Consider the following 10,980-nt stretch of genomic DNA (forward strand, 5'->3'; position numbering starts at 1 on the left):
AACCCTTTATAATATCTTTTGACCTGAATTACATAGTCAGGATGTTTGGCTTGGTGGTCTATGATATTACTCATTTTTTAGATCACTTTCATTCTCATGCATGTTGTGGAAGGACAGGCCATTGCCGACTTTCTTACGGTGCACCGCTGCCAGCGAATTCTCCTTTAAATGATGATTTACCTAATAAATAAATCATGAGTTTAAGATAATCTGATGACCCTGTCAGGGAATTACATTTTGATGGTGCAGCGTCCTCTCAATGAGGCACAACCCAAAAATCTATGATTCCCAGAAAAGATGTAATTAGCATGATTTTTGAAATGCTAGAAAAGGGAATAATGCATTTTTTTACCATTAATTAGAGCCTTATATGAACAATGAGGCTAAATATGAAGCTCTGATAACTGGTTTGGAACTTACAATCTTAATAGAGATTAAACATATTAAAATCTTTGGTGATTCTCAACTTGTGATCAACTATGTTGTAGGAACCTATGAGGTTTTGAATCCTAATCTTCTAAAATATCATCAATACACTACTCACTTGCTCAAGCAGATCCATGTCGTAACTTTGTATAGGGTTCCAATTGGATGAAATTATGCGACAGATGCCTTAGTGAAGCTTGCAAAGGAATTTGCATACTCGAAAAAAACTCCACCCCTATAGAGATTCAAGGTCATAAGGTCCTTTCCCCTATAGATTTGGAGAACATCAACAAGCAATATCCCCATATCATTTTTGCCTCTTCAATAATTGATGAAGAAGGCAACTGGAGATAACCATTGATCGACTATCTTCAAGAGGGAAAACTTCCCCAAGACAAACCCCTCGCTAACCAAGTTAAGAAGCGTGCCCTATCATACACACTAGTCAACAATATGTTGTACCATTGATTATTCGATCAGATGTGGCTACATTGTCCAGACAAATGAGAGGCCCTGAAGATTGTTAATGAAGCCAATTCTAAACTATGTTGTGCTCATTAATCGGATCCAAAAATGAAGTTGAGAATTAAAAGAATTAGATACTACTGGCCTGCAATGATTGACGATTACATGAATATTACAAAATATTATCATCATTGCTAGGTTCATGGTGTGGTTTTACATCAGCCACCTAATGTTTTGCATCCCATGATAGTATTATGTCCCTTTAAAAGTTGGGGTAAGAATGTTATCAGGCTAATTGATCATCCTCCTTCGAAGGGTCATCGCTTCATATTAGGTATGACTGATTATTTTTCAAAGTGGGTGGAATCAATTCTCCTACGTAATGTAACATCAAACCATGTTTTAAAATTCTTTTGTGTCTATATTGTATACTGATTCGCGTACCTTATAGAATTATATCTGATAATGGGTCCGCATTCAAGTCTACAAAAATTAATAGTTTTGTAAGACGCAATAACATTGATTAGAGATACTTAACAATTTATTATCCCGGGTTAATGGGTTGACGGAGGCCTTCAATAAGAATTTGGTGCAGATTATCAAGAAGACCCTTAATAATAATAAATGACAATGGGATGAGCAATTGGTGGAAGCTTTGGGGGTCTATTGTACCACTTATAGAATTCCGACCCAATCCACACCATTTGCACTAGTATATTGGTTTGAGGCAATACACCCCTTGGAGGTACAAACTCCTTCACTCAGAGTTGCAATCCAAAATCAAATCATAACTGAGCAAAATGCAAAACTCCAGCTAGAAGAACTCGAAGGCCTTGAAGAGCATCATCTCCAAGCTCAGCAGAGTCTAGAGTTGCATAATGACCGAATGGTTCAAGATCATGATAAGTTAGTGCGACCTACAACCTTCTAAGTAAGAGACTTGATCTTGGTTCTTCGGAGGCCTATCCTAACCTACCAAAAGATTGGTGGATAGTTTGAACCAACTTAGGAATGACCCTTTATTGTAGAGACTGTCTACGAAGGAGGCTCGTATCAGCTAGTGGATTATAAGAGAAACCACCCAATGTTGCCTATCAATGAGTGTTTTCTCAAGAAATAATATGATTGATGTAGCTCAATTTATGAATCAATAAAAATTTTCTTTTTCTTAAGTTTAAATCAAATCAACATGCTCTCTTGTACTTCTCAATATTCAAGCTCACTCTCCTTCTCCTTAGAATTGGGTCCTCCCTTCCCTTGGGGTTACGTCCACTATTGATGGAGTATGCACCTCATGGCTCCATCCTAGTTTCACTCTAGTTTTGATCATAGTGGTGGGCACATTATCTTACCCATCACCTGATCTTTGAAACTTTATGATGGTCGTATTATCTTCCCCATCATATGGTCATCCTCAGTCCTCTATGATGGTCGTATTATCTTCCCCATCATATGACCATCCAATTTCCATCATGGTGGTGGGTGAAATATCTTCCCCATCACCTGATCTTTGACCCTTTATGATGGGCACATTATCTTCTACATCATATGGTCATCCTTAGTTCTTTATGATGGGCGTATTATCTTCCCCTTAATATGACCATCCAGCTTCGATCATGATGGTGGGCGCATTATATACCCCATCACCTAATCTTTGACCCTCTATGATGGGCATATTATCTTTCCCATCATATGGTCATCCTCAATCCTCTATAATGGACGTATTATCTTTCCCGTCATATGACCATCCAGTTTTGATCATGGTGGTGGGAGCATTATCTTCCCCGTCACCTGATTTTTGACCCTCTATGATGGGCATATTATCTTCTCTGTCGTATGATTATCTAGTTTTGATCATATTGGTGGGCACATTATCTTATCCATGACCTGATTTTCAACCCTCTATGATGGGCATATTATCTTCCCCATCTTATGGTCATCCTCGATTATTTATGATGAGCATATTATCTTCCATGTCATATGACCATCCAGTTTCCATCATGGTGGTGGGCGCATTATCTTCCCCATCACCTGATCTTCAACCCTATATGATGGATATATTATTAGTTTAAACTTCAAGGACAATTCTAACCTTCAGTCAGCCCAAACTCAATCATTTTAACCTCTCATCCAACTCCAATCTTATCTAAATCATTAATGATCATTTAAGTGATTATCAATGATCTAGATAATCCAAATTCATGCACTTAAATCTAGAATCTAATTTAAATTTAGAAAATCCATACCAAAATCTAGGGCTAAAGGCTTAGGTTTTGTGAGTCTTTTTCAGTGATTTTTCAAACACTTCAAAACCCAATCAAATGACCCCTTATTCAGAGTATATCAATTGCACATTGATAAGACATGTCTCTGGGGTTAACCCTCCATATTTGAGCTCAATCTTACTCCAATCCCTATTGAAATTCCCAATCCAGCTTCTTTGATTTCACTCCTAAAAAATCTCTAAGAAAAAATTTGTCATTATTTTAATCAAGAGTTTTTTATAGGAAACTCTAATTTCCTATGATGTAATTACTTACGAGGGATTGAGCTCATAGGAGATTTAGAATTCACATCCACCTTTTTCAAAATCAATTTTCAAAACTCAAAATTAATCTTCTTTTGAAAAATGAAGTAAAAAATGATCATTATCATCATATCCCATCGATCAATAATGGGTGATATTTTCTCTCCTTGGAGGGATATATTATTCACTATTGTGATATGGCATATGAAATTAGTGATCTCTCATCCTGATAATAGTTGTTGAATATTGATAGAATCTCATTTCAACCCTTCGGGATTGTACGTGATTCTTATTTGAATTTAACTACTATAATCAGGATGACAACTTTCAGTTTCATCACCTGACCCATTAGCAAACGATGTATTTGCCTTAAGGGGAAATATATCATTTATAATGAGGCATTCGATTTTGAAACTATGAATTTAAAACTCAAGTTTCCCAAACTAGATTAACTCTTTTAAAAACCCCTCTTCAAAACTTCCACCAACACATATGTCCACCCATCAGCCATTAGTGTGCATATTTTTATAGGAATATACTAATAGTTTGCACTCATCCTTGAAATCTTATAGTAGGTTGTTGATCCCTAAATAAAAATATGCACAAAAAGGGGCAAAATTAGTGTTGTAATGCACTTGAAGGGTCAAACGACCTCTAATCGCCAAACAGACTGTGCCGTTGCGATCAGAGAATCTAATTAAACTAAGAGGGACCCCCTCACAGTCAAATCAAATGAGATTGATCAAAACAAATGACCAACACCCCAAATTGATGAGTGACGTTACTCAGACAACCTTCGTTCACAAAATGGACTCCTCCATTCCATTTGGAGCATCGTCAATACAAAAAATAGCCATGAATTTGTTCAATTAATATAGCGCGAGGAGATCAGCTGGATCCCAAAACAATGACACATAAATCAAGGAAATTGATGCACGATGTTGCACAAATGATGTCCGATCATAAAACAAACAACATCGATGTGTTCTAAACATTAACAATGTCCAAAATCGACAGTAATTTCACCCAAAGAAACTCAATCGAGGAAATTGACACCCAAAACGAGGCGAAAAGCATGCAAATTAAGGCAACAACACATTTTGAAATGTTTGAACTTTTATTGTTTTAAAATAATTATTTTAATAATAACAATGAAATTACCTCGTATGGTCAAAGTTCTGCTCAAATCTTCGATCAAAGCCCTGAAATCCCATAAGAAATCACGCTGAAATCCTCCAACACTGGTGACACCATCATTTCCCGTAAATCCCGCTTCTCAATCACTGTTATCATCTCGAACAAGGCTCTTTGTCAATTATCTAATTAACTCAAGATGAATAATCATTTTTTGTTAGAAGAGTTTTAATGTATAATATGTAAATTTTATAATACGTTCCCCTGTAGCATCGCCTCCTTCGACGGCGTTCCTTCTTGTCCCATTGGAAGTCAGACTTCCTCGCCATTCATCTTCATCTTTGCAGTCGTCATCTCCTCTAACCATGGCTTTCTCAAAAATAGTGATGGGAGCTCGCTTGCGATCAAGGTAACCTCCCTTTCACGCGCTTCTTCAGCCAAATCCCTTATATCCACCAAATTCCAGGATTTAATAGATCTAAGATTTATGACAAATAGAGGAAAATGGAGGATTTATTCTGCCGTGAGATCTATTGGCTGGCAGGAATTAGCATAAATCCCGCTCACATTTTGCATAAATCATTTCTCCAAATAGTCCCTAGATTTGACTTAGAGTTTGACTCTTAAGAGTACCCAATAGAGAAAAAAGATTCACGCAATCGACCCCATGTAGTGGGCCCCTGCTTTCCGTCGTTAGACCTGTGCACGTATTACCCTTCACCATCTTCTCAAGGAGTCATTGCTACTTATCCATATCCATCATACGTTCTGTTATTTTACTACCCACCACCTCCTCAGTCATTTGCAACTGGACCTTCAACCCTTACTGTAGCTAAACCTTCCACTTAGACTGGTACAACACCGACTACAAATCCTGATTTATAATGAGGGTGACTCGTACGCATGGGCGGATCCCCATGGTAGTGAGGGGGGGCAAATGCCCACCCTCAAAAAATTTTTTTTTTTAAGTTTTAGAGAGGATTTTGAAATATTTTGTATATTTTGGATATTTTGCCCTCTCTCAAAAAAATTTTTTGTCCTAATTTTATCAATCCTAACTATCTTTGCCCATCCCCCGCCAAAAAAATTTTTTTTTGCCCACCCTGAAAAAAGAAGCTGGATCCGCCCCTGCTCGTACGTAAATGTGTATGTTATATATTAGATATATTTGAGAAATAATATTTTTCAACTAGATATTTGTACAGATTTTATCCATCAAAGCAGCCCACACAAAAGATACTGGATATCATATGGAGCAGATTTGATACTCCATGTCTCTTGGAAGAAAATTTCGAAGAAAGTGTGTGACATTTGGTTCCAGGAGTTTGAGATTAGTAAGTTGTAATATTGTTAACAACTACCGTATTCTATTAAGATAATAAAGAATAAATTTTTTTTCTAATTAATTGTATTCAGTGAGATTTCTATTGGTTGCCTGGACATATACTCAAATCAAATATAATCAAGTTATAGACATTCCTTAACGTTTATAGTTAGTAGTCTTTCTTCTAAACAATCTTTACTAATTTACAAGAATGATTTTGGTAGAAGTGTCCTTATATTTAACACCAGTTAGCTGCTGTGAGGACTTCCCTATCAAAACAAAAGATTAAAAAACATAAATACCAAAAACGGGTCTGTAAGTTTCATTCATGTAGAAGATTATAATGTTTTTGCCGAGTTTATCTGACATGTATTTTTTTTTAATCCTGGTGAATTTCATGAGCAATTGAGAAAATCTGTTTATTAAATTTTGAATTTTGTGTTTGCCAAAAGTACTGGGGAAAATTTCTTTGTTTCATTATCTGTTCAAAGAACAAAAAAGCTAAATACAAGATAACCGCACACAAAAACTTCTTAAAGGAGTTCTTATCGCAGCAGATAATTGTAATTCCAAGGCTCTCTTACTGGATTTTAGCCTCCCTGTCAAATTTGGCATTAGAGATAAGACTTTTTGTAAGCCAGATTGCTGTTTCTCTTGAGGAAACTGCTTCCTCCCCAAATGGCCTTAGAACTCCAGCAAGTTCATCCAACCTCTCTTGCTGCAAAAGCTGAGCACATAGCTCCAGTAAAGACTCCAAAGCATCAGCTCTTTGTTGGATCACATTCAAGTTTTCCCACTCAGCCTGTGTGCTATCTGCGTGTACAATAGTTAGTGTGCTCGCTGATGATGCTTCTTCTGTGACCCCTCCCATCTCATCTAATTCAGTCTTTGTTCTTTGCAGATGTGGTAAAGTAGCTCCATCTGAGCTTTCATCTCCTCTTCTCAGGAGTTTTTCTGCCTTGTTTTGCTCTTTGGAATCAAAATTTTCTATTATTTTCTGATCATTATTTGATTTCCTTTGTTTTAGCTCCGTGCCAGGAAGCATGGGCACTACAAGAGTTGACTCCATTTCGACATTATTTGTTGTTTTATCTTGAGTTCTTAGTACTAATTCCATCGCAGGCGTCTCTGAAGAACTTATATCTGTCTCATTTCTTCTACTGGCTTTTGTAAAAAGTGGTTTTTCATCACTTTGCCTTTTGCCGTGTTTCTCTGGCGATGTTTTCATGGTAGGCTTTATTGGAAGGAAGAATGAAGAAGGATTGCAGGCTTTAGCGAGATATGGCTGCAAGTAGTTATCCCTCAACAGCTCTGCGGCCTAAAACTTCAATGCTGTAAGTAGACATTATTTTCGAGCTTTAGTACTGTTTATATAAGAACTTACCGTTGGTCTATGTTCTGGATTCTTTCTCAACATGCTTTTGATCAATCTCTTACTGTTATCACATAGAAAAAATCATCAGCCAAGTGCTTTGGATTCTTCCTTGGATATATTTGTTCTAATGAGGAAACTCACAGTGACGATGAGTATTTGGTTGGCATTGGAGATATAGATGATCTATTTATTTTGTTTATCAGTCCTGCCATGTCCTGTTTGGTTATTTTCAATAACAACAAAGGAAAGTTAGATCACTTCTTCTGCAATCTAACAAATAATCTAAGAAGAAGAAAGAACAAGCATACTTACTGGAGCTCTGAAAGCTGTTTGATGTGCTGAAATTTCAAAAATACAACAACCTGAAGTTTGTTTCAAGAGAATTGTTATGGGTAATCTCATCAAGGAAAAAACTTGAAGCAAATTAATGGTGAAAGTGTTACCTAATGACCAAATATCTGATTTATAGCCATAAGGTATATCTGCCAGGATCTCAGGACACATATAGTTTGGAGTTCCTACAATCTTGAGATTAAGCAACCAGAAATCACTAATAAATAACATTTAAGACCACAATATCATAACTAGATTAGTGTTTTGTGTTGGCTTAAAGGGATTCAAGAGCTCTTCATCTTGTTGTGATAGAACAATTGGAAAACATCACAAGAAACAGTAAGCAAACAACTAATTGTTGTTTTGAATGCAAAGATCTATTTTAGTTCATGTATGTAATAGGCATTATAGACACAGATGCAAAAGAAACACAACATTAATACCTTTTTTTTATCCTTGTGTTAGTACTTCGTAGAACACATGAGATTTAGGATTCCTTTGGTACAACTTTTGACCGTTTTATGTTCATGTTTTAGAAAGTAGTAACAAAGCTATCACAAACGAAGGCTTAGCATGCAACTTAAGCCTTTAGTGGAGAGCACTTGGTGCTCGCAAATGTTAATTTTAAAGGAATCAAAATTTTAAAACTAAGCATACTCTATTAGTCCCTTCTGTTGTTTCATGAAAATGTACACCAAAGAGTGGTTTAGGATTACTTTTATTTTATTTATTTATTTTTTTAATGTTTTTGTCTTATTTTATTTTATTTAATTTATGCTTTAACAAGAAATAAAAATTTGTTTATTATGTAAATTATAAAAGATTGTGATTGCAGGCAACAATAGTGGTCAACAATTATTGATAACTGATAGACAACTGTGGCGGGCCATTAGTGATTTATAGGGTTGTAAGTGAGCTGAGCCAACTCGAGCTAGATTCATTAACGAGCTCACGAGTCGAGCTTATCGAGCCACGAGTTTTAATTCGAGCCTAACTTGAGCTCAACCTGGCTTGGTTCGAAAGCTTATTGAGCCGTAAAAATAAATCAAGCATTATAAATCAGATCATTTTAATGTTATCTAAACAGAAACTAAAGTTTAAAAAAATATATATTTTGTTTAAAACTGAAATATTAGATCAGACATATTATAAGAAGAATATCATAATGTACTGAGAGATTCAATGCAACAAGTTCAAGCCAAGAGATTGTCCAGTACCGAGGAAGTGAGGTCTTCTGAATGAAGCAACTTTGCAAGTCCAAAGTCACCTTCAAACATCAAGGAAAATAAAAAATATATAGGCATCATTGAACTGTAAAATTTGAATGTTTGGTAGATCTGAATTCTGACCAAATATCTCTAAACACAAAGCTGGAAAGCTACTCACCTAACCGGACATCACCATCCTTTGTGAGGAATATATTTGAGCACTGAAATTAAATAGAAATTGGTCATTCTTTCATTTGTATACTCTATAATATAAATTTATATTGACATTTTCTCATATATATGATGTGCGAGAGCGACTCTTAGGCTTCATTTAGGACTGTTTTCTTAGTGCTTCCTAAAGCTGCTTTTTAGAACAAAAATATCTTGAAAGCAGGAAAAAAGTAGTGATCTAAAGCTGTTCCAAACGAAGCTTCAATCACTCTCTGATTCCACCACTGTTTGCTAAAATGTATTTTTTATATAGAAGCTAACAAATAGGCCATAAAAGGAGATCAATATCAGTTATTTACCTTAAGATCTCTATGTAGAACACGATTTGAATGCAGATAATCAACTGCTAGAAGCAGCTGGGTCAGCCATTTGCATATTCTCTGCAGTTTCAATACAGCATAGAAGAAAATGTGTTGTGGGTTCATTGGTTTGTAGAGTTCAGTATTGCAAAATTTTAGTTTCTCTCTTCTTACCTCTTCAGAAAAGAGTGATCCTCTTGCCTTCTTTATTTTGGCAGCCCTGCATCAATTCCTAAATATGGTGACGAGAAAGCAGATAGCTGAAAAGAAAAAGGATTTTTTGTTCTCATTACATACATGTCACCTCCCTCACAATAAGTAGTCACAATGCACACGTAGAAACCCTGCTGGAGAGGTAAAGAAGTGCTTAGCATTCCATGGAAATAGAAGGAAAATTACAAAATAATGAAGAAATTCCATTAGGGCGTCTCGAACCGAACCCCAAGCGAGCGTTTGCAATGGCCATAGAGCTCCAACCAAATGCCAAATTCAGTGCCATTTTATGCTAGGTGAACAGTGCGGTCTCAATATTGATGTCGCACTATTCACGTACGCCATTTTTTTTTCATTTCTTCTGGTTGTAGAAAAGAATATACTTTTTAAAGTTAAAAATAAAGTTCGGTTGGAGATGAATTACAACATTTTAGAGTATTACTATATTTTAGAGTGTAAAATGAAGTTTTCGGCTGCAGATGATTTTAGGGCATGTCCAACCGAAAATCTCATTTTTCATTAAAAAATGCAGTGAAACTCAAAAATGTCATCATTCATCTCCAATAGAACTCCATTTTGCGCGCTTCTGTGAAGATAACCGTCTTTCTCATTTTTCACGCATTTCTTCAGCAAATCCGATTGAGACAAAAAAAATCGCGTAGGTGAACAATGCAACACCAATATTGACGTCACACTATTCATCCTCCACTGATTAGAGATGTTTTTTCCTGTTCGAATGGAACAAATCAGCTATGCCTTACAGTTACAGAGAATCCTTTATCTTCTCATTTTTCAGACGGAAAATTTCCCAGAGAAGCATTTGTTCCTTCGTTAATCTAATTGATGTGATTGTCTTTGAGATGTTATTTATAGAAAAAAATCTTTTGACTTTCTTCAGAAATTTTTATCATACAGAGTATAATGAAGTAATGGAAGAATTTCGCTAAGACCCAAAAGCATTCAAAAAACAACCAAATGAGAAGCGCTTATTGATACACAGTTTCTGTGTTCTACAGCTTTTGAAATCGTTAGTTAGATGTTGGAAAGTATAATAATGCGCAGAGAATGTAAATCATCTAATTGAAACGCCTACTTTTAAGGAGTCTGTAAAATCATAAATGGATTAATATTTCCACTATTTTAAAAGAAAAAATTCCAATTATGGCTTCTTTGGGACAATTTTTTTATTGCAAAAAAAAAAAAAAAAGGTCATACATTTTTTTTTTTTGTTTGGTTGATAAAAAGTTGAGGGTGTTTTTGGATTTTTAAGCAGCTTTTTGTTTCACATTATAGCTAGATTTGAATAGAGAATTATAAGTGAAAAAAATAATATTGTTTCTACTGAAATTTAGGCTTCATATGAGATAATTTTTTTACTGTTTATGAAGTATTTTTTTAGCACAATTTTTTTTTTTTAATTTGAAAATTTTATACAAAAAATGCTT

At 35.4% G+C, this 10,980-nt stretch overlaps 1 protein-coding gene across 1 annotated transcript; it reads right to left on the bottom strand.

Annotated features, from left to right (window-relative positions):
• Positions 1-6,328: 6,328 nt before the first annotated feature.
• On the bottom strand, positions 6,329-10,714 carry LOC110102501 (serine/threonine-protein kinase Nek6-like). The gene is made up of 10 exons (XM_020830852.2): positions 9,620-10,714; positions 9,497-9,542; positions 9,323-9,403; positions 8,971-9,013; positions 8,802-8,851; positions 7,695-7,776; positions 7,564-7,613; positions 7,393-7,466; positions 7,261-7,312; positions 6,329-7,194 (listed from the first exon to the last, which is right to left on the bottom strand). Exons 1-10 carry the CDS (start codon positions 9,694-9,696, stop codon positions 6,457-6,459), a joined length of 1,293 nt encoding a protein of 430 aa, XP_020686511.1. The 5' UTR covers positions 9,697-10,714; the 3' UTR covers positions 6,329-6,456.
• Between the last annotated feature and the right edge of the window lie 266 nt (positions 10,715-10,980).

Source organism: Dendrobium catenatum, unplaced genomic scaffold (assembly GCF_001605985.2).
Source record: "Dendrobium catenatum unplaced genomic scaffold, ASM160598v2 fragScaff_scaffold_1284, whole genome shotgun sequence".
In the NCBI taxonomy this organism is placed as follows: domain Eukaryota; kingdom Viridiplantae; phylum Streptophyta; class Magnoliopsida; order Asparagales; family Orchidaceae; genus Dendrobium; species Dendrobium catenatum.